Genomic DNA, 24,083 nt, shown 5'->3' with positions numbered 1-24,083 from the left:
TTTCTGTTTGAGTCACACAGAGCTAGGAAGGAGAGGTGGCAAGAGTGAAGCCCATACTGCATGTGTCAGAGCCCAGCACAGGGAGCAGCAGTCCCCGGGGCACCGCCTCTCATCGCCATGCCCTCAGACAGCCCTCAGCTGCCACCAATGGGGAGGCAGAGCTGGTGCACAGGAAACAGAAGCACTTGTCCAGTCCACACCTGTCAGCTGAAGCACCTGAATTCCACTCTCTGGGCTCCAAGTTCAGGGAGAAACCTCTTGGACATTTTGCTCCAGCCTAAGTTCCAGAAGTTCTCACCCAGGAGGGCCAAGGAAAGGAACCACAATGGGACTCAGTCATTTGTTTGATCAGTATTTACTGATTACCTCCCAGGCAGTTACCCTGGGCCAGACATGGGCATACACAGGGAGCTACATGTACCCTAGTGGGGTCTCTACCTGGGGATGAAGCTTCTGGCCAAACCATAAATCCTCATCATTTATTGTATGGTCACTGTTATTTGTGACATTTTAAACCATCATTAATATCCAAAGAGCATTGAAAGGCATTTTAAAGATTTTTCTGTTACTAATCATTATATAATTAGGCATTACTAGTACAATTGGTTATAAATACCTAATGTCATTAATCATAAAAGCAAAGACTTTATTGATTGATATTAATTGCTAATAGCTAATCAGTAAACCAATTTGTAACCCAAAAAACTTTACAGTACTTATAAAGCTGGTTTCTAAAGCATTGCATGCATAGTGGGTGAGTCACTCCCTTGGTTAACATAAAACAAGAGAGTCTATTTGAATGGAAGTTAGTGGCTCACAGCTTGATAAAAGGATACCATCCCCTTTAGAGTAAGTTTAACAACTTGAAAATGTGATGCTGGCTATGAAGCCCAGAAGATGTACATACTCACATAATTTTGTACATAATCGAGGGGAGTTACCAACCCCTTGAACTTCAAGGGGGTGGGGAGATGGGTCAGTCATGTGGTCCAAATCTAAAATGGCTTGGGTTGCTGCCATTTTAGACTTTTCATGGCTGAGGAGAATAAAACAAAACAGTTTCACCTTCTGTTTTCATTCAATTTCTTTCCTAAGAGCCTGCCCTAAGTAGATTGGTTGAAGTTTTCCCTTTTTGACAACAGCTGCAGCCAACTAAAATAAAACAGGTGTTGTTATCAATTTGGCTTTTTTGAGTTTTCTCCCAAGATGTATCTTCTCCATAAAATTCTTCCAAAAGCCAATGTCTCCACCAGTGCCTAGCATGTTCTCAATACTCAGCAGATGTTTATTGAATATTCACGTGAATGAGTGAATAAATGAATGAACAAATGAACATTTCAAAGGGTTTGTCCTCTCCCCAGAGAATAATATGTTCACATATGCGTTATTCAAATACATCAAATTTTTCTATTTCTGAGGTTTTGGTGGGAAGAGGGATTACCTCTGAATTTTCGGTAAACACAATTTTGGAATGCCTGAGAATCTTCTACGTGATTTGAAACCTTATGAATCAATCGAGGTATGTTCAACCATTAATATTTCCTTCAAGGTGGAATAATGAAATTATTTTCCTATAGGGTCATTGGCTCACAGGAAGAAAAATCAATTGTGAGCCACACAGAAATATAATGGAAAAACTGAAAGTCACATCAAAGTTTGAAAACTACCGATTGCCAGTTATAACAACAAAAAAAATGGAAATTATCATTATTTAGTGACTACCCCATGCCAGGCACTGTGCTACGAGGCACTTTCTATACATGCTCTCATTTAATCCTCTTCTTGCCCATTTTACAGAGAAAGAAGGCAGTTCCAGGAGGTTAAAGAATTTCTCAAGGTCACATAGCTTGTAATTTCAAATGCAGGACTTGGACCCAGGCTTTTTTCACTCTTTTCTTTATGCAGGCCTGACTCATGCAATACAATACAGGACAATACAATAGGAAGCTTGAGATAAGGCATAAAAAGAACTGTTGTGAACTGTTAAAACCAACTGAAATAAGAACGACTATTATTAAGTTATTATATCTTATAAAAGGAATAACGCTTTATGGGAAAACAGCACACTAAATAGAACGCCTGCACGGATCTGAACTGGTAAAAAATGCATGTTCGACAAGGATCGAAAATCAATTCAGAGTGATGTAAATAGCTTGCCATTCACAGGGTTTATCTTTGTTCTGATAAGTTATTAAAGTGCACAGATTTAGAAAAGAGAATGATAGGGTGAAGAGAAGTTTCCATGGGATAGTCTATCTCTGGGGGTTTTTTAATGTATTTTATAGAAAATAAAATCAGCTATTGGGAGTCTGTGCCAACACAAACATTACCTAGCCACCCACTGTTCAATCAACACATTCAGAAAAGAAACAAGATGACAGACAGCATGCACTGAAAATGTTGTTCAAAAAAAGTCAAAAACATGACCGTCACGGGTCTTTATTTTTAGAGGCCCTTGGGATGGGCCAGAGGATATCAAACAGTGGATTCTGGTGCTCAGACCAGAGTCCCACCCCTGTGTGGCACAGCACCTTGGGGACAGGACTTAGACTCTTTAGAGAGTGACAGAGCACGAGAGTATTCATCATCAATTTCAGAAGCTTACGAGACAACAGGGAGTGATACGGGGTGCTGCTACTGGGACCTGGGTATTATGGTTTTACCACCAGCTCACACGTCCTCTGAGTCCTGCCGTGTCTCTAACAGTGAGAACGGCAGTGAGGTCCAGCCTGCTGAGCTCCCTGCTCCTGTGGGTGGCCAAGAGCTGCTGCAAAGCCAGCCGGCCAGCAGCCGAACAGACTCTGCCGTGTCAGTTCACCCCTGCCTGCTGAATCATTGTTCCAATCTCTGGGCCCAATGAGTCTGGCTCTGGACAGCCACTCAAATCAATAAGAGTCACTGGCCGTGCATCTAGAAGTAGAGGTGCCCCAACTATTAAAGGGACAATATCAGATGATAATGACAAAGCTGAAAAACACCCTTGGCTGTGCCTTTGTCTTTTGTGCAAAGTCACCAACACCATTAGGTTCATCAAACACCATTTACTGAGAGTCGGCTTCCACTTGGCTGCCACCATTCAACAGTCTACCCGAGAGACCATCCCCTTCCCCAAGAAAAGTGCCAGGTTCGCAGGAGATACAAAACACTAAGGTCACCTATGCTACTAGGTGCCAACCCAAAAGCCATTTCCCTCACCTTTCTGGCTAACAGAACCCCAATTTTGTGCATCTTTCATGTCCCCCAAGAAAGGCAGGTCTCAGTCGGAGAAGGTGAATCATGATCAAGTCTCTTACATCTCTTGCCAAGATTGATTTAGACTTGGGCATGTGGCCTACTTCTGGCCAATGAGATATGAAGGAAATTCTATTGAGGGGCTCTTTTTTGATAAGGAATATGAAGGAAGAAACGGGCCCTCTTTGGCACGGGATGTTACCTACTTGTAATAGCAGGAACTGCTGCAGCTATTTTGGGACCATGAGGAGCACTACCTTAGAAGGACAAGCCAGGATGTGGAGATGGCAAAGTAGAAGACAAAAGGAACCTGGGTCCTTAAAAACCACAGTGAAAAGGGCTGCTGGTGGAGTGTGGGTGGGTGGATGGGCTAAATGGGTGATGGGCATTAAGGAGGGCACTTGTTGGGATGAGCAATGGGTATTATATGTAAGTGATGAATCAATGAATTCTATTCCTGAAATCATTATTACACTATATGTTAATTAACTTGGATTTAATTTAATTTTAATAACAATAATAATAAATTATTTTAAAAAAAACAGTGCTGTGCTGGATCAGTCAACCTTGGAACAGTCAACACTATCTCTGGCTGTCTTGGAATGTGATATGATACAGGCTACTATCATTTACACCACTTTTAATTGGATTTTTCTGGTACTTGCAGCCAAAAGCATCTTAATTGATACAACTGGTAGTAGCCCCCCCACCTCCTCACTCTCAAAAACCTCACTCCCAAACCTGTCCTTATAGCAGACATTAATTTAGATTTACAAGTTCACTTCTTACACTGCACATATTCAAAGGTTAAGCCTATTAGTCACTCTCTCCTTACTATGAATTACTCTGGTCAGATTATCTTCATCTCAAGACATGCTGTGAGGAATCATAGGGTTGGAGAGGAGAGAGGGACAATAGTGTGCAGCGAGAGGGAAGCATGAGGACACAAAATACCCGCAGTGGTCATAAAAGAAAGCACCAGAAGGCTACGTTTTTCCTCTCCCTTGTCTCCAAGTTTCTGGTGGCTAAGGTCACCTTAATGCCCCCTAGAAATCATTCTTCTCCTGCTAACACACACGACAACCTTTCTGGGGTTTTCATTCCTAAATATAAAATGAAATGAGCTTTCCAGTTAGGCTCTTCTTAGTTTTACAGAGAAGGGTGAGGCCAGGTAGGACACTTTTCCACCAGAGACCAAGCCCAGTGAGAAGGCAGTGCCCCTGGTGCTGCTGTGAACACTGATGTTGGACAGAGGTCACCTTGTCTCTGGCTTCTCTTCTAAAGGCGATGAGTATAGATCTCTGATCAGCCTTGTGACCCCAGCCCCAGCACTGCCTCGGTCACTGTGCATGAGCCACTCTGTGTGTACTCTGGACACAGTTGTCAGGCTGTACTTCCCAAGAAAAGCATCTGATGCTTATCTCCAGGAGGAGGATGCCAAATCTTTATTGCCGCTATTATTGCTATTGACCTGACAGCCACCGTTACTTAGAGAATGAGGCTCTGATTACAGAAATGCCAGCAGCGGTTCTCCTAAACCAAGTGGGTCCTGATGGCACCACTGGGGACAGGAGTGGCTGCTGGGTCCCAGGACACCCAAGGATGCTCCGAGACTCCCAGTTTACTCCCAAGTATGGCTCTTCCGTATCCACTGACAGGTGCTCCAGAAAACTTGCGTTTCCAGATGGATGCCCAGTGCCATTCGGGAACCCTGCTCCCAAGCCCTGGTCAGCTCCCTTTTCCATCACACAAAGCAGCTATTCCAAACCTTCACCCCCACCCTGGGCCTCCGATGCCACCTCCTACCCCCTCATTCTCAGCAGATGGTCTTGCCTCCTACTGCAGCGAAAAAAATAGAGGCTATCAGGCTGGTACAACTCAGCTGCCCACTTTCCCTCCATCATCCCCCTCTGCCCCACACACTCATCTGTGTGCAGCCTCACCATCTTCCTCTAGTTTCAATCTAGGCTGATTGGGGCTAATGCTTCCACCCACGTCCTTAGAGCCGAACCCCGAGAGTCTCCCCCAGAATCAGATCTGTCAGTTACTTCTCTTTCCTAGATCTCCAGTCCCCCCACACTCCATGGCCACCCTCCCCATCAGCAACAGCCTGCTCCAGTCCCCGCCTCTAATCCTGTGCTTTGCTCTAAGCACAACATGGTCCTCCCCAGTGTCATGGCCACATCTGAGAAGAGTGTTCTACATCAACCGTCTCCACTACCTGGGGCCTCAGTTTTCTCCCACCCCTTCACCCCATTCTCCTTGCTCCCTCCACAGGACTCCCAATAACCAAATCCGAAAGGCCCTTTCCAGAGCTTTACTAATTTTATCTCCAATTTGACAGCACTGAGTAATACTGGCAGACCGTATTTCCCCAAATGGCTGCAACAATATCTCCCACTCTGATGCTCTTCTAGAACCTGGTCGCGCAGAGGGGGGCTTTTATGACTCTTGTTCTTACCAACAGAGTAAGGAAGAAGTAGTGCTAGGCTAGGTCATAAAAGTGTCCTGTGCTTTCAGCCTTATTCTCGTGGGACACTTGCTCTTTGAACCCAGCCACCATGCTGTGAGGAAGCCCAAACAGCCACAGGAAGGCCTACTTGGAAGGACCCAAGGCCCTGCCCACAGCCCCCACTGAGCTGCCAGCCATGTGAGTGAGCCACGTGGAAGCAGATCATCAGCCAGGCCCCCTCACTGGCACCGCATGAAACACTGGTGAGTCTCTCTACCAACCCTACCCGACTGCAGATTCATGAGCAAAGCACACGACCATTGTTTTAAGCTGCTGTTTTCTAACTCTCTTCTTGAATGGTTTCCATTGCATGTAGCAGCACTGCTCAGTCCTGGTCCTCCTTCAATCTCTCTGGCCTTGCCCTCTCCATTCCTGCGGGGGCTTATCTTCCTGGGTATACACCCCCCATGACGGTGTTCCTCACAGCTCTTCCCTTGCCCTCTCCTCTTCTCTTTGCCTGACCTTCCTAAGTGACCTCAACTACTCCCCCAGATTCAGCTACCTACCATGAGCGTCCCTGCTGTTAAATCCTACATCTCTATTTCCATCCTGAATGCAGACCAGCAGAGCGATCCCCATCCAATCTCCTGACCACAGTATCTTACACCTCACGGTGGTTCCACCACCCGTCCTCCCTTGTTCTGAGGTCATCCTGACGCTACTGATCTCATAAGAAACTGCATTTCCCAGGCTCCCTTGCTAACTGGCTTCCATCTAGGCTTGGCCAGATGGGGCAACACTGGCAAAATGCTGAGGCAGGGCCTGTGGCTCCACCTCCCAGGTGATGGGCCCTACGGCTGTGATCGGCCTCCCAGAGGACCGGCTCATTGTGGGCCAGCTCCACTGGGTGGCCCCAGCTCCTGGGGTCCAGAGAACCATCTCTTCTCCTTGTCCCTCCACCATGAGGGTGGCAGAGGCTTCCTGCAGTTGGTAACTGTTTCACCATCCCATTTGTCTTCTCTGCAATTCCATCCCCTGGGAGCCCCATTTTCTGTTTTGTTTTGTTTTTTAATTTTACTTATTTTTGGGAGAGAGAGAGAGAGAGCATGAGCAAGGGAGGGGCAGAGAGGGAGACACAGAATCCAAAGCAGGCTCCAGGCCCTGAGCTGTCAGCACAGAACCTGACGCAGGGCTCAAACCCACAAACCGTGAGATCATGACCTGAGCCAAAGTCAGTCGCTTAACGGACTAAGCCACCCAGGCGCCCCAGCCCATTTTCTGTTTTAAATTCCTTCTGTTGGAAATACCTAGATCAATTTTCTTTCCTCCCGACTGGACCCTGATGGATACACTGGTTAAAGGCATCCATATTTAATCATTTAAGCCAGAAACGTACAATTTGTTTTATTCTCCTCCTTTTCATTCATGCCAGTATTTGCTACCACCCCATGTAAAGCTGGTCACAAAGTCCTGATGAGTCTGTCCCTCGAGCCCATCCCTCCCCTTCACTCCCATTCCCCTGCCTTGGTTCACAACAGTATTTCTGGTTCCAACCAGTACAGCAGCCCCTCCGTTAGTCTCCCTGGCTACAGTCTGCCTGCCTGCCAGTATATCCTCCAAACTGCCAACAGACTCTTGTTTCTAATGTACATCGGATCATGACATTACCCTGATTTAAATTTCTTGAGTGGTTCCCCACGGACTACAGCAGAGAATCAGATCTGCTCAGTTCCATAGCAGTTCCATACTTGCTGCGTATACTGTTCTATGCCTTCGCCTGCAACATAAGGCCCTCCGTGCTGTCCTGTCGACCTCCTCAGCCCCATCTGTAACCATTCCCAGACACATCACCTGAACCAGCTCAAGTTCTCCTCTAAGCACACCCTGTTTCTCCGAGACTCAGGCCTCGGCACAGGCTGGGCTATCCTTCCCCCACCTGGCTATCTCACCGGCGCCTCAGTGAAGCACCTCCCCGACCCAGGATGCCCCCAACAGACCAGGCACAGAGTTGACAGCACTGTGCACACACCTCTTTCGTGGAGCTCATATCCCCACACGGTGGCTGTTTGTATCCAGACCTGCCCTTCTGCTAAACAGGGATGAAGACAGAGCTTCCTCACTCCTGTGTCCCCAGCACCCATTGGTGCCTGATGCAAAAGAGACTTTCCATGTGTGTGCGAAGTTTAGTCAAGGTAAGCTGAGGGAACAAACTAAGAGTCCAGAGTGAGGAAAGGAACGGAAGGGAGACAGCAGACAAGGGGAGGGACATGCTGGCAGGTTAAATGCACTGACCTCCCAGGCCGGGTGCTGGCTACCGCCCAGCCAGCACCTGGCTCACCCTCCCTTGCTCTGCGGACAGAGCTAGAAAAGTCCAGAGACACAGTCTTCCATCAGGGCTTTTCCCAGGAACGTTTTTAGGTAGACAAGCTTGTTCACTCAAAACATTGGGAGATGAGCATACAGTCTACGTAAATATTTCTATGTGATCTTCCTGTCACTTCTACATCCCTGGGCTGACCACATGCTCCCTTCTGTTATAAATTAACAAATTAAGCTGTAACTTTTCTACCCCCAAGGAAATCACTTTTGGTTCATCTCATTTCTACAACATGCAACTGAGGTCTCGTTGGCCCCAACAGCTGCCCATCATGTTCTGAGACCATCCCCAGATAGTTCCTAGGAACAAATTAAGAAGAACTGACCAACCCAGCCAAGGGCCCCCCCCCCCCCCGGCCCCCGACCCCACCCCAGTCATAGCACAGTCACAACACTTCCTTTGTCATGGTCTCAAGCTTTCCTCTCCTGCCTTGCTGCTCAAAAGGTCACACTCCACCCAGCTGCCTTGAACCAGTGTCACAGGAGCCACCTAGTTTCCAGAGAAATATAGAATGAGGATAAAGGAAAGAGAAAGGGGAAGGCTCTCACCTCCATCAGGAGAATGTCCTTCGAGCTCTGAGCCTGTACCTTTGGATGCTGGACCTTCACAGCCACCGTCCGCCCATCATGCAGCACTGCCTTGTGGACCTGGGCCAGGGAGGCGGCCCCCAGGGGGGTGTCATCAAAGCTCATGAACAAATCATGGATCTGGCAAGAGTGGAGAGAGAATGGAGTGAATAAGATGACCCAGTTCAGTGAAAGGGGCCAAGAGGATGGGCCAGGGCCAGTGCTGCCTGATGCCCCGAAACAGACTTTCTGCTCCACCGGTTGTATGTCAACCCAGCACCTTGCCTGGGCTCCCTGCTGCCATGGAGATTCCCAGCAAGCATCTGGAGGGAGAGAGAAAACACATGTGGAGGGTGTGTCCCCATACACATGCATGGGTGCTCAGAGCACCTCCATTTAAGGCCAAAGAAGTGCTGTCTAGAATGTTCAGAATGGAGTACCGTCTGCTCATTTAATTATGCAACATTGCACCCCTGGGACTCTCATGCGCACACATAAAATCAAGAGGAAGCAGAACCAGGGCACCAGACAGCCCAAGGCAGGGATCAGATATTCCAACCAGCCAACATGGAGAGCTCAAGGGATCCCAGGCTGGAGACTCCAAACCTAACAGCCGCCTCTTGTTCCTGCCGGAGCAGCAGGCTCAACATGGGTCCTCAAGCCCACTCTCGGCCAGTGGAGCAGAGACCCAGCAGGGACCCCAGGGCCACACACCCCAGCCTCGCTTTTGGCCCCTACCTGCAATGCCACCCAAAGGGAGCCTTGGGCAGATCCCTTGCCCTTTGTCTATGAAATGGAACATGTACTCCTAACTTGTCTGCCTTCTCTTCTCTTCTTCCTTCCTTCCTTCCCTCTTAGAAATGCCATACCAAATTTTCCTAAAGGAAAAAAGTCTTTCTGACTTGAGTGGTCACACCTACATGGTCCAGATATGAATATTCTACCAGATGGGAAGGAGGTCCCCAAAAACCTCTTGCCAAAATGTCCAAGGCTGAAATTCTCACTCCCTCCATTTCTTTAAGTCCCTGTATAGCCTCCCAATCCTGGAAGGTCCAGACATTCTCACACACACACGTAAGTGTGCCCATGCATGCTTAGTCCCAAGGCCCTCCTTCTCATGTCCCCCAGGCTCTCACACCCATTCAGTCCTCTTGCCGCCCCCCTTCTGCAGCAGGCACTCCACCCTGCCCCTCAGCCCCCTCCTCTCCTGGGGCTTCAGCAGTCAGACAGCCCATGGCCACCATCCCACCCCTCTGTTTGCTAGGCTGCACTAGTAGCTTGCTAATCTCCCTCATAAATCACTCCCTCCAGCCCTGTCATCATTTCTGTATCTTTCATGAAACTCCATCCCATTTATCAACATCCTTTGGAGGTCAAAGGTCCAGGCAACATGGGAGGGGCCCACACTTCTGTCACAGGAGATGGGTATGGATTGGCTTCCCTGTCCCCCTTCTTCTTCCTGGGTTTTTATTTGTACTCCTCCCAGTGCCTATTTACCCACCTCCTTCCCCAACCATATACTTGTCTCTTTCCCTCCCTCCTGAGTTCAAGGCTCCCTGAGGGCCAGATTCTCCCTTACATCAATCACCCCAAGTCTCCCCATACAAGAACCCTTTATTCTGGACTTGGGCTTGGATTGGGAGAATGAAAGAACCACCATCCTGTAAACCTCATCAGAACATCGGCTTCAGGTAGGCAGGGATTTTTGTCCGTCTTGTTAGCTGTCGAGTTCCTTGCACTTAGAAGAGCCCCAGAACCAGTTGGTGCCAAACACATATTTGTTGAAAGACTGAATCCACTATTCTCTCCATTGGAGAGGAACTCAATCAACTCTTTCTTCCTTTTGAAACGGCTGGGCCTTCCTGCTCCCACACTCCTACTAATCCAAAATCCTCAAATGTAAAAGCACATGTCCTGTATGGAATTTACCTAGGTGGACTCCCCCTGTTACTCCAGGGCAGGTATGAGAGACCCCAGCCTGGTCGATCAGAACCCTGAATACCCTGGGTCACACTGACTGGTTCAGAGATGGACAGGTGACCCAACTGATCCAATCAGACTCAACTGTTTTACTTCTGTTTGAACTGTAGGAGAAGGGATTTTTTTCTTTCTGCTGAACTTGAACGTAAAAATTGAACTTGAAGTCTGGAGCTATCAGGAATCTCAATAGCAAAAAGAAGAAAGCAGAGACAAGAGATAGTGAATCCATGGTTGAGCCCCTTGATCTAGCCATGCCTGAATACCCACCCTATAATTCCTTTTTCTGTTTAAGTCAGTTTGAGTTGTTTTCTGTCACATAGGACTAGAGGGGCTCTGATATTTCTTGGGCCCCATCTGGGGTAGATGAAAGAAACATGAGCATGGTGCCCAGCACCCCCAAGAGGCTCAGTAAACGCGAGTTCCATGGCCTCCCCTCTCTCCTCTCCTCGGTGGCCTCTTGCTGGGACAGGGATCCAGGAATAGAAGGGAGGGAGAGCTTCAGCAATATTCCTGGCCATTACATAATGAAATCAACAACAACTTCCTTTAGAAACCCTCTGGCTGTTCCTAAAGGAGCACCAAGGAGAACGTTTTCTGGAGCATTTCTGTGAACTCAGACCCTCATCTCCCAGGCAGCTGGAACGGCCCCATCTTCCCACTGCAAAGGGACTTGGGGGTCATCTGACCCCACTCCCCACCCCAAGCCTCCACCTGGCTTCCTGGGAACATTTGCTCATTTTCTAAGGACAGCCAGTCTTCAAATCAGTGTCATTGCGGGGACGCTGCAGAGTCATTGCAACTGAAGAGTGACATGGCATCACTAGGGCTGTGTGGCAAGAACAGCTGCCAGGAGCACTCCAGGGAGAGGTGAAGGGAGGAAAGGGCTGAGGCAAGCATATCCCAATCTCCAGGGGGAAAGGAAGCCTGGCCCACCATCTCCCCAGGGAACAAGATGGGGTCCTCCCACAATCCCCTGCCCCTACCAGGGGATGCACGGGGTCCAGAGCTTAGGATACCACCCAAACTCAGGTGCCTCAACTCAGCACCCTGAACAAGGCCCAGCTGTGAGGACCTGCCCTAATCCCCAATTTGACCGATGGAGGCAAAGAGAGGCATGGGGAATGAAGAGGCACCACTCACTCTGCACAGGGAACCTGCTGGGCACATCCCCTCCTCACCCCACCCCTGCCCACCCACCACCTCTCAGGGCCCCTGCAGCCATCCTTTCCCCTCTATCAGGAACCAAGTCACACACCCACACCCTCCTGTGCTTACACACACACACACACACACACACACACACACACACAAAATTGATTGCTAGTGAATGTTCCTAGCTGGCTTACAAAAAAGGTAATTAAAGATTGGTGCTACAGCCTGTAATTAAATATGAATAAAGTATCTCTAAATGGAACCTGATTCAAAGTATTCAGTGCAAGTACTTTGTGCTGATAGATAGTAAGGAAAAATAGACACTGTCCCGAAAGCAGAATTACGCCCCCCACGTGGCTGACACAAACACCACCCCCTCCAGTCAGGCCCCGGCCCCCAGCCCTCTGAGCAGAAAGCCATTAGCGGAGGCCAACGGCAGCATGCACAGCAATTAGAGTGGAGCGGGGCCCTGAGCTGCCTCAGTCCCTCACACAAACCTGTCTCCCCTTCTAGGGCTTTCTTTCCCTCGCTCCTCTTTCTTTCCTGGGGGTCTGGCAGCAAAATCAATTAAGTAAGACAACTGCATTTTAAAATGACGAGCTGTGCTTTTTAATTACTGTCAGCCCATGATTCAAATATACTGATGTCCCTGTCTAGAAAAGGAAAAATAATCAGGAAAAAAGTTTCTCTAGCTTTGTATTATCTGGTTTTTCAGGGTACGTGTGTGTGTGTATGTGTATGTGTGTGCGTGCAAATGTAAGGGGCGGTGTTTGGTTTTTTATGAGCAGAAAACATCAGAAGGGCAAGAAGAAATGTGTCTTCCCCCACAGGCTCAGGTTAAGACTTGAGCGGGCTGGCATCAGCTGGGGTCCAGGAAACCGAGGCCACATGACATCATACCCAGGTACAGGACAGAGTGTGAGACTCTCTGGGAAGTTAGGTCTGCAGATTCTCATGAAGCCAGTTTTCTGGATAAATGTTTCCAAAATGCCACACTGGGCAGCCAAGCACTGGCCAGGGTCCTCACTTCACCCAAAATAAGGTAAGAGGGTGAGGATCTTCTGTAAACACCATAGTAGGACTCCTGGGGAGGAGTTTCACATAAGTCTCTCAGCCGGCCAGCCTCAGGCCCCTCACCAGCCACAGGAAGGGGGATGTCCTGGATTTTCCAAGATGGCCCAAATTCAAATATCCCATCCTGGCGTCCCCATAGTCATGCACATCGGACCTATTCTGGATTTACTACATCAAGCTACATTGACCTAAGATAATGCCAACAAATTGAACAAACCCACAACTGGCTGGCTCCGGTTGAAGACAGGAGCTTGCCTCAAAGCAGGGAAGTCCAGGCCTAGCTGCCAAGGCCAAGCAGCTCCCACTTAGGAGTTGGGAAGACTGCCCAGGGCACCTGGGGAAGGTTACCATGGCATCAGCAGCAAACAACATCTGGATCTCGAGGTCTAGAGATGCCCCCCTCCCCGTGCCTGGCTGGGTGCCAGCAGCCATCCACTACAGTCTGATGAGGAGAGGGACAAGTCCTTGTACTAATGGAGTAGCTGGAGTGAACCTAGCCCACCCTGAGCCTGCGGCAGACAAGACAGGCCCAGCTACCAAGGACTCTGCAAAGCACAGACTGCCTTGAACAGAAAACCCACCATCACATCCTATATGCCGTTGCTTAAAACCCACCCTCTTGTCACCGTTTCTCAGGGACCTTCCTCTTGTCACCATTTCCCAGGGACCTGCCCCAGGCATGCCTCCATCTCACAGTCACCCTGTTGGCTGATACCCCACTTTGCTGCAATTCCTTCTCCCCGTTAAACATGCCTGGTTTATATCCCACCTGTTCAGGGTCATTCCTGCACCTTGTAAGTAACACATGATGCTGACAGCAAATAGGTGGCACATGGTCCTCTCATTCCCCCTGCAGTGGTTTTAAAATAAGTCCACAGGTACTTAACAACTCCTCCCTTTGAGAGGTGCAGCCTACTGCCCACCCACCTCTGAGTGTGAGCTAGACTCGTGACCTGGCATATGGAGGAAATTAGTGCATGCCTTCTTAGACATCACCAGACATCCTTCCTGTCCTTTCCCGGAGAGCGTGCTCTTGGGAAAGCGAGCTGCCATGTCATGAGGACGCTCAAGCAGCCTGTGGAGAGGTCCATGGGGTAAGGAACCAAGGCCTCCTGTCCACAGTGAGCCATCCTGGAAGCAGATTCTCCTTCCCCACTCATGCCTTCAGATGACTGCAGCCCTCACCAACACCCTGCCTATACCTCACAGAGAGTCTGAGCCAGAAGCATCCAGTAAGGTCCTCCCAAATTCCTAACCCACAGAAACTGCAACATATCAAATGTTTGTTGTTGGGGGGTAATCTGTTATGCAGTAATAGCTGACTAATAAGCCTCAAGCATACTCATGCCAGATATCACTAATCAATCACAGCATTCATTTCTTCTGGGCACAGATGATGCCTCAGAATCTCTCTCAACACAGTACTCCAGGAAGCCACTACCAATAGATCAGAATTAATATAGGAAACGAAATCAATCTGCCATTCCTTAGCTAAAGTCAGTCAGCCAATCAGCAAATACTTACCTGCAGGCCTGCCACATGACAGAAACCATCCTAGGTACATAAACCAACAAAACAGACACCACCTCTCGCCATGAGGAGGTCTCAGTCTGCAGAATAAGGCAACAGCCCCAAGGAAACATACTTGCTTTTTTTAAAAAAAAAAATTTTTTTAATGTTTATTTTTGAGAGAGAGCTCAAGCAGGGGAGGTGCAAAGAGAGAGGGGGACAGAGGATACGAAGCAGGCTCTATGGTGACAGCAGTGAGCCCGATGCAGGGCTCAATCCCATGAATCATGAGATCATGACCTGAGCTGGAGTCGGAGGCTCAACCAACTGAGCCACCCAGGCGCCCCATACTTGCTTTTTAGCAGGGCCTGCTGGAGGCAGTGCTCCCTGCCCAGTACCAATTCACCCAATCCTGATGGGACTTTCTGGCAAGGTAAGAGGAGACTTCTGATATCACTATGTAGACTCTGGGGGGGTCAAGGGAGAGGTCAAGGCATCCAAATGTCTCTTCCTCCCCACTCAGTGGCTGCCCTAACTCAAGTCAGGAATACCCCCACCCCCAGCTTCCCAGACAGAGCAATTTATTATAATAAAAATAATAATGGCAATAACAGCTCAAGGACACATAGTCCCTGTATTCCATGGAATCTGTGTTCCTTCTGGAGTTTTGAAAGATCAAACTGTCGGTTCTACAGAGCCATTAACTATTGCTACTGCCTAGCTGGGAAGAAAGAATGAAGGCCCAGCGGCAGCACCTGAGGCTTTTCTTGACAAGGGCCAACCCCAGGAATTACCCAACAGTGGTGCTGTCTAAATTTGCACAAGGAGGCTGGCACAACACTCAACCCTTACCAGTTTACTAAAGAGCCTCTAGGTGTAAGACAATCGTCCACCTGACTCTGCCAAGGGCATCACAGTCCCGACCAAGCTTCTATCCTCCCAAAGAATGGTAACAAACAGCTGACCGAGAAGTATGAAGCCAGGAGCAGTCATACCCTACGGCTGCAGGTGTGTTCCCTGGGAATGCCCACCAGCTGGCCAGGACAGTGAGTCCTGAGAGGCAACAGGGCACAGTAATTCCAATGCAAGGTCTGGAATTGTAGGCTGGAATTAGCCAGTGCAAACCCAATCATAGGCTGCAAGGCGCTGCCCACACTCAAATTCTGGCTCCATGGTGCACCAGCTTGGGTAATTATACAACCCATCTGTACCTCAGTTTCCTCATCTGTAAAATGGGAATTTTAGTACCTACCTCAGAGTTGTTGTGTGAAACAACACACGTAAAGGATCTAGAATAGAGCCTACAGAAGACCCCCAATAATGGGTGCCCTATCTAATGCCTCCACGAAGGAGTGGTATATGAGGAGGGCACTAGACAAAGAGTTAGCAATTCTAGGCTCTCAGTTCTGTTCTGTCAGTGAGTAAAAGCGACTGTCTTCATTCACCCAGAGACTGTAATGGCCTCCTGACTGGTCCACTCACTTGCATTCCTTTCTCCTCCAATCTATCCACCCCATGCAGCTAAAGTGCGTTTTCCAAACATAAGCTGATCATGTCACTTCTCTTTGTTTAAACCACATCGCCAGCTTCCCAGAGCCAAAATCCTTAACACAATCCAGAGTCTGATTCTGCCCCATCTCCTCCCCCTGCCCCCAGAGCTCTCTCTGTCCTGCCCAGATAGCTTTTTTCAATCACCAGCACACTTCTTCCCTTCCCACTGCAGGGCCTTTGCATATGCTGTCGTCGTTGCCCAAAAGGCTCCCCTTTCTGCTCCTCATCAAAGTAACTCCTACTCATCCTCCAAAGCACACCTCAACTGTCATTTCTTCAGGGAAGCCTCCCTGTGTATATCCTCAGAATTCAGGGTGCCCTTCTAGAGAGCAATTAACATAGCTGCATTCTACCTCGATTTGTATTTGCTTAATCTCCCTCTTTCCTTCTAAATGACAGACTTCTTCCACTTTTGCTCAATACTGTATCCAAAGCACCTGACACATAATTAGTATTCAATAAATATTTCTTAATGAATGCATGAGGTTCAACTTTCCCTATCCTCTTCCTGGTGGGGGGACTTTGGGCCTTCCAGCTGACTGGGGGGAGCTAAAACATCTCCCAGAGGTGGCTACCGTTCCTCCAAAGTAGCTGAGGGAGGCTCGCTGGTGCTGGGCACTTCGAGAGCCGCGGGTGGAGGGACTCTATGGAAATGTTGTGATAATAATGATTAATAAAAAGCAGATAAACACCCAGTGTGGTTGGCCAGCCTGGGAAGCCATCCATTAGATCTGTCATTCATTAGAGGTGGGGGTGGGGGCAGTCCAATCAGATCTCTTCAGCTTAAGCAAACCTTCTGTAAATTGCAGGCTGCAGGCGCTGACATTTGATGAATTATTCTTCATAATCCACCGTTGGCTGTCATAAATCTAATCTTTCAACGTTCCCCATCTTAATAACTTGTACAGCCTCACAGGGTGACATGTCTATGTCTCTGCCTATGACAGAGATCTCTGGGATAGAAGAGATTGTGCAGTACAAGGTGCACTATGAAGCCAGGACCTCCACAGCCCGGGCCCAGCCCAGGTAGGTATCCGCAGGGTGACCACAGTATAGAAGCAGTGAGGCAGTGAGCCATCCTTGGAGCCATGGGGTGTCTGGGAGCCAAGTGCTTATACCCCATCACAGGGCTGAGAGCCAGGTGGAGTCAGGAGCTCAGCCCCAAGAATCAGGCAGACAGCTCTACCCCCTCTACTACAACCTACCCACATGAGGACCCAGCACCTCCTCCTTGAACTTGAGCTTGGTTTGGTATAGCTTGGTTTGGTAAAGGGATGTCAGAACATCTTTGGTCACAGGGACTAAATGCTCAACCATGGGTACTTCCTTACCGCTGCATAATGTCCGTTGCCCTCAAAGTGCTCTCAACCTTCTCTCGAGGTTAGGAAGAAGAGATATAATTGCACCCACTTTATAGAGAGGAATATATTGGCTAAAGGTCTTTTGTTTATTCATCCATCAAATGTTTAAGTGACTAATATAAGCAGGGCACTGTGCTAGTCACCAGGGACTTAATGGGAACTGGGTCCAAATCAGGTACAGCCACCACCCTCTGGAGTCACTACTGGAACCTGAAGTGGTGAGACAGGAATTAATGAAGTCATCAAAGATAAAGGTAAATGGCCAATCTGATAAGTGCTACAAAGGGAGAGGTAGCTGACCATAGAAGCTGTGTTCAGAGGATTAAACCTATCAGGGAAGGCTTCTAGGAGGAGGTGACAAAGACCTGAGCTCTGAAGGATAAGGAGCCAGTTCAACTGGATGAAAGAAAGAGCCATCTAGACAGAGAGAAGGACTTGTGCAAACCCTACAAAGGGGAATAAGACACAGTGACATGAGAGCCAGGAAGGAGGTGGCCAACAACTCCCAACCCAGAATCCAGGCTGCCTTGGGCCCCCTGGGTCTTCCCCTGGCAAAGTCCTTAACTACAGCTCATGCCTGCAATGGAGAAAAAAGCCTGGACTCTGTGGTTCACACGCATTTCTGGTGAGGTCCCAGGACTTCTAAAACCTGATGGGCTCAGTCTCCTAAAACTCCAAAGGCCTTTTTCCAATAACCTTTAGATGTTCCTATACCCAAAAAGTAAGGAAGAGAAGAAATAAAGCACAGACATCCTTGCTCACAGTGGCAATAGTTGCTGTCAGGAAAGACCTCCTTAGCCTTTGGGAGGTGGCAAAATGCCACATGGCAAAAGAGCTAAGGTATGTCCCTATGCCTCAGAGCCCCAATAAGAGAGCTCAGGTACCAAAGTCCTTGAGATCGGAGCACGTTCCACCCAGTAAGAAGTCTTCCAGATGTGCTCTGCATGTGACAGCAGCAGTGCCCAGGGATTTTTTAAAGGAAGGCAAACCCAGACTTTCAGGATCTACCAGGAAGAGAAAGCCCACATTTTGGGGAAACCACATACATTCCTGGCTGACCCCAGCGAAGCAGACTGTAAAGAACATCAGCTCTGAGGTCAGCAGCCCTACCTGCCAACATCTAGCCATGTGACCTTGGGCAGTGCTTAGCTCCACTACCATTCTGCAAAATGGGAGTGATAATAACAACACCTATTTTGCAAGGGAATTCTAAGTGTTAAAGGACACTCTGCATCTAGAACAGAGGACAGCAAACGATAGCCCGTGGGCCAAATCCAGGTCAATGCCGGTTGTTTTTTTGTGTTGTTTTGGTTTTTTCTACAGCTTACCAGCAAAGAATCCTTTTTTATATTTTTAAATGCTTGGAAAACCCAAAAGAATAATATTTTGTGATATATGAAAACTATATGAATTTTGATTTCAGTATCCTTAAGTGAAGTTTGACTGGGACACGGCACACCCGTTCACTACACGTTGTGGCGGCTCCCATGCTGCCATGGCAGAGGTAAGCAGTTGTGACAGAGACTGCCTGGCCTGCAAAACCTAAAATATTTACTAGCTGGCCCTAGGGTGGGCAGAAAAACGACCCCTCCCCCCCAAAGATGTCCATGTCCCAGTCCCCAGTAGTGTGATTAGGTTAAGGATCTTCAGATGGGGAGAGCATCCTGGATTACCATGTGGGCCCAATGTAATCACAGGGTCCTTATAAAAGGGAGGTGGAAGGGTCAGAGTCAGAGCAGGAACTATGACAAAGGAAGTCCAGATAAAAGGGAGAGAGACTGAAAGACGTCACACTGGTGGCTGTGACGAAGAAGGAGCCATAAGCCAAGGAATGCAGGCAGCTTCTAGAAGCTGGACAAGGCAAGAGATTCCTCCCTAGAGCTGCTCGGAGGAATGCAGCACAGCCAACACTGGAATTTTAGGTTTTCTGAGCCACAGAACAGTAAAATAATACATGTGTATTGTTTTAAGCCACTAAATTCACACTAATTTGTTACAGCAGCACTAGGACCCTAACCCAGGCCTCTACGGAAAGTTTGCTGACCTCTGATGCAGCGCATTAGCCTAACACTCTCAGTACAGCAGTTTCATCCTTTTGTATTTCCCAGGGCGGTGCTGAGGCTAGAGAGCTGGGGGGGTGAGACAGGAGCTGCCCTGGCAGTGTGGAAACACAGGTCACATGTGAAGCCCAAGCTGAGGCACCAAGAGGACACATCATGACTCTGGTTCTGTGCCAGGCAACACCCAGAACCGGTCCTGTTCCCCCACACTGGGGCAAGGGGCCCTCTGCTCCCCCCACTGCCACGTACACGCTAGTCCGGCCCAATCCTAAAACCAGCCTGGCTGAAAGGATAGCCTCCCCTCCTCCCAAGAAGTTCAGTTTGCTTTTGCTCACAAGAAACCACCAGTCATCAGCTCACACCAAAAACCGAAGAGCAGCGGGGGCCTGGGGAGACTTATTCCAATAAATAAGCAGGAGGCACTCCAGTTGTTGAAGTAACAGCCTCTCCTATAAACCCGGCTATGGGGAGACACACACACACACACACACACACACACACACACACGCACACACTTAGACCTCTCCTTAGATCAGGGTGCTGATGACTTTTTTTTAAGTCTGGAAATCAGGAACCCAGTGCTGGGCACAACCTCTCAATGCTAGACCCCAAATCACTTAGTCCCCCATGGACCCTCCACCAACTCTCTGACCACCGACTCTTAAGGAGAGAGGGGGCCACTGTGCAAAGCCCTGCCCCGCAGAAAAATCCTTCCCCAAACTGCCAGCAGGGTGACCTGCCGATACTGCCCCACCAGCCCTCTCAGCACCGTGTCTGTTCTCAGACAGCCCCCAGCGTTCTTACCAGAGCCCTTGGAGCCGCTAGTGGCCCTCCCTGCCCCTCAGCCCCTCCCCATTTAATTCTTCCTTGAGTCCTGCTGATTCAGTCTCCAAATTATGTCTGTCCACTCCTCCTCTGTCACTCTTGCCCAAATGACCACAGTGCCTTGTAACTCTCTCCCAGTTCCACCCCTGGCCCCAAGTAGCCACTGAGGACTGGACTGTGCCACTCTCTGCACAGAGCCCTTCGGTGGCTACCAACCACGGATCTCCTGAAAGTGCCTGGCACACATCTCCAGCCACATCTCTTGGTGTCTCTCTGCCCTGCCGCCACCACCCCTTTTCTGTCCCCACACAGATCCATGCTCTTTCCTACCCAAGGGCCTCTGCATTCTCTGTTCTGTCTGTCCTACCCTCCTTCCCCTAATTATCCCTGGTCCCAGCTTAATTGCCACTGAGTCCTTGGAAAGACCCCTCCCCCAGACCCCCAAATTCAGAGCACCCTATGCTTTTCTCTCGTGGCGTTCATCACAAGGGTCATTAAGTTTTTATTCTTGTGATCGCTTGTTTAACATCCGCTGCTCCCCTACAACTAGAGCCTAAGCACCAGGACAGCAGCTTGTTCAGCCATACAACCTCCAGCACACACACGACAAAAGCTCAATAAACATTGGCTGAGCCAATAAATGAACAAATGGCTGGTGAAGGCTGCGGAGGGTCCAAATACATGACTGTGGGATGACCAAGCCGTCCAAGCCAAGCACCTGCCCTCACCCAGCCCAGGGCCCCACGTTTCCAGCCACAGGCCCCTCAGGTCTCACTCTGGCTTCAGGCACCTCCCCAAGGACGACATCCTTAGTTCAGGCCACTCCACCTGCCCAAAATGCCCTCTCCGGGCTTTTGTGTTTGTTCTCCTTCTGAGAACACTCAAGTCCTACTCAGGTTTTGCCTTCTCCAGAAGACCCCAATTCACCCCTCTCTGTGGCCCTATTTGTGGATTCCAAGGACACTTCTAAAAGCGGTAACCCAAACCTCAGGTGACTTTCATCTCATCCTGACCTCCTGCTGAGCTATGTCTCTAGTGCATTCTGTACCTAAGCTCCTGAGCTGTCAGAGTTGTGTGATGAGTCAGTAACTCAACAAGAGCGGCTACACAGCACCTTCCTGACTCTCCCGCCTCGGTTGTACTTCCGTGCAAAGATTTCTACCCTCTGAGCAAGTAAACTGGGGTTCCCGTCCCACCTCTGCCACCTACCAAGCCCATGACCTTAGGGAAGACGCTCAGCTTCTCTGGGTCTAAACTGCTCACTTTTACAAGTGAGGGGGGTGTTGGGGTACTTGGTCCCTGACGACTTTGCTGATTCTGTGATCCTGTAACTCTTACTTTCCCATGCTGCACTCCCATGATTGTGCCCCAGCCCACACCAGCCTCCTTCCACACACACGCTCCAACCTGGCTGTCCACCTGGAGTCAGCTGACCCTTCCCAGTGACACACAGAGGTGCACTCACACACAAGGAGCCACCTCCAAAGTGTCACAGGCAAGGCCACTGACGGGCTCTCCTTGAAGCAGGGCCCCCCACGCAGAAACCACCCAGGAAGCCTAACCTAGGACATCGGCTTGCTCCTGAAGCCCCATGAATAAAGAAGCAGGCACAGCTGGCCTATTCATAATCAGCATAAAAAATTGATTAGCCCTTTCCAGATTAAACATTATTGTTTCAACGACGAACATAAATCAGCCAGACGTGGATGGCTTGCTTCTCTCTGCCACCAAAGAGCTGCGGCAGGTAGACAGTGCGTGGGGCCCCGGGGCAGTAGGAGGAGATTAGGGGTCCTCCCTAGAGAAGGGCCCGGCTCTCAGGAAGTACAAGGGAGAGCAGACCACTCCTCACCCCCGTCACCGGCCCCCCACCTGCAAGCACAGAGGGGCAGCACCTTTTCCAGAGGAGAAGGAGAAGGACCAAACAACCTCACTGCATGCTTCTCAGAGCACCTCCTCAGCCATCTGATTGGTGAGGCAACACAGCACCAGGGCCAGCCTGGGGCTGAAGGCAAGGTGGCAGGCTAGTGTGCCGGTAGGGGAAAGAGCGTGGCCCTCAGAAGCAGGCTGGGTCTCACAGGCCCTTTGGCGTGTGTAGCAGCAGCCTGTGTAACTGAAGCACGTATGTCCCTCCAGTCAGAGACACTCAGGTTCCATTCCCAGCTGAGCCGCTGTCCTGCTATGTGATCCTGAGTAAGTCACTTAGTATGTCTGAACCTTATTTTTTACATCTGGGAAGAATGGGGAGAGGGATACCTGACTGGCTGAGCTTCTGTGAGGACTAAAATGAGACTGTGTGTTTGAAACATCTAAACACATGTTAGGGAAGGAGAAAACGGTAAAGAAACAGTTCCTTGACCTGCTGGGGCTCCCCATCCATCTGTCCCACCTCCCACTCAGGAATTCTGGGAGAAATCATAAACTGCTAGGACACAAAACCTGGGGAGGCCCAGGTCCCCTTATAAGGAGCAACAGAACGCAGGGGTCAGGACCTTGGGTTCTGGAGTCAGGCCTGGTTTTGCTCCTGACTCAGCCTTGGATTTCTGTGCAACCTCAGACACATGACTCAACCTCTCTGGCCTCGGCTTACTCGTCAGTAAAATGGAGATAATAGTACTCTCGCAGGGCAACTGTGGGGATTATAGGAGAGGGCACTGCACAGTACCTGCAGTGCCCGCCGATTCCTTCCCATACTACCCCCTGCTCCCTGCTATACTTTCAGTATTTGCATCTGAGCCAGAGAGGGCTCTTTCTCCATAGCTGCAGGAATTAACGGCCCTCGGGAGCAACCATCACCATGAAGTTAGGATGCTGGGGTCTAAACACCCAACCTTCTCTCTTGGCCCTGGAGTGGGATGACTTTTTCTAATTTTTATTTATTTTTATTTGAAATAGAGAGAGGAAAGAGTGCACACAAGCAGCAGAGAAGAGCAGAGGGAAAGAGAGAGAGAGAACCCCAAGCAGGCTCCACACTCAGCAAGGAGCCTGATGTAAGGCTTGATCCCACGACCCCGGGATCACAACCTGAACTGAAATCAAGAGTCAGACACTCAGTCAACTGAGGGGTGGGATGATCTTAAGGTGAATGTTTGCCACTATTTCCCAGTGTCCCCACAGCTAGTTTAAGGGCACACAGTCACTGGCTGCCTTCTCTTCCCTGAACCATGTTCCTACTTCCCTACTGGCTGCACCCGACCTTCCCACAAAACCACTTCCACCAGAATCCTTTCCTCGGAGTCATCTTCTGGGAGTGCCCAATCAGGATGGGAACCCAGTTGAAGTTGATGATTATGTGCCTTCTAAGGCAGTGCAGGACCTGGGGTTCAAATCACTGCTTCTGCCCCAGCCATCAGCAGTACAGACAATCCTCTGGCTCACTTGGACGTAAGGACAAGGCATCAGAACCACAGCAATCACATCCACCCTGCCCATACTGCCAACTTTAGCCCCGAACAGCCTGCAAGAGGAGACCCACTCCCCCTCCCTGGAGAGGAAGGGAAGGCCACAAGTTCTATTCAAGGAGAAGATGAGGGCCCTGCGGTCTGTCTGGCAGTCCCAGAAGGCATAGGGTCATCTGTCAGGGAAGCTCCTTCAAGAGCAGTGGCTGTGGCAATGATTCTCTGGCTTGTGGCCTCCTGACCCACGGCCCAGCCTGGGACGCTCACACTGAGCTTCCAGGAGATGGCAAGGGGAGAAAAAGTGGCCATGCCCCAGCTCTGGGAGACAACTAACATAGCCTCACAAAAGGGAGAGTTCACCTTTACCAGATGTGGAAGAAGAAAAAGGCCTCCATGCACAGCTCCTGCCTTGTACCCCTCAAGCCATCCTGCACGATTGGCTGACTCTGCCCGAAATCAGCCGTGGAGGCCTGCACACTCATGCACATGCACATGGAAACTATTAGTTGATATGACTTAACACAGGTTCTAAGACCTGGGGCCTGCAGTG

General features: G+C 49.5%; 1 protein-coding gene across 5 annotated transcripts in view; it reads right to left on the bottom strand.

The window, feature by feature from the left end:
* Nucleotides 1-24,083, bottom strand: part of ADCK1 (aarF domain containing kinase 1) — a 150,245-nt gene that overhangs the window by 32,911 nt on the left and 93,251 nt on the right. For 4 of the 5 annotated variants that reach the window (XM_053889657.1, XM_019427332.2, XM_019427335.2 and 1 more), the window contains one exon: nt 8,609-8,767. The exons of the other annotated variant lie outside the window; for it this stretch is intronic. In XM_053889657.1, coding sequence (XP_053745632.1) covers nt 8,609-8,767 — 159 coding nt within the window. The remainder of the gene's footprint in view (nt 1-8,608; nt 8,768-24,083) is intronic. 5 annotated transcript variants of the gene reach the window in all.

The sequence above is a fragment of the Panthera pardus genome, unplaced genomic scaffold, assembly GCF_024362965.1.
Source record: "Panthera pardus isolate Hobbes unplaced genomic scaffold, ASM2436296v1 HiC_scaffold_24, whole genome shotgun sequence".
Lineage (NCBI taxonomy): Eukaryota > Metazoa > Chordata > Mammalia > Carnivora > Felidae > Panthera > Panthera pardus.
The sequence above is the reverse complement of the archived record's forward strand: the minus strand, read 5'-3'. Positions and strand labels throughout refer to the sequence as shown.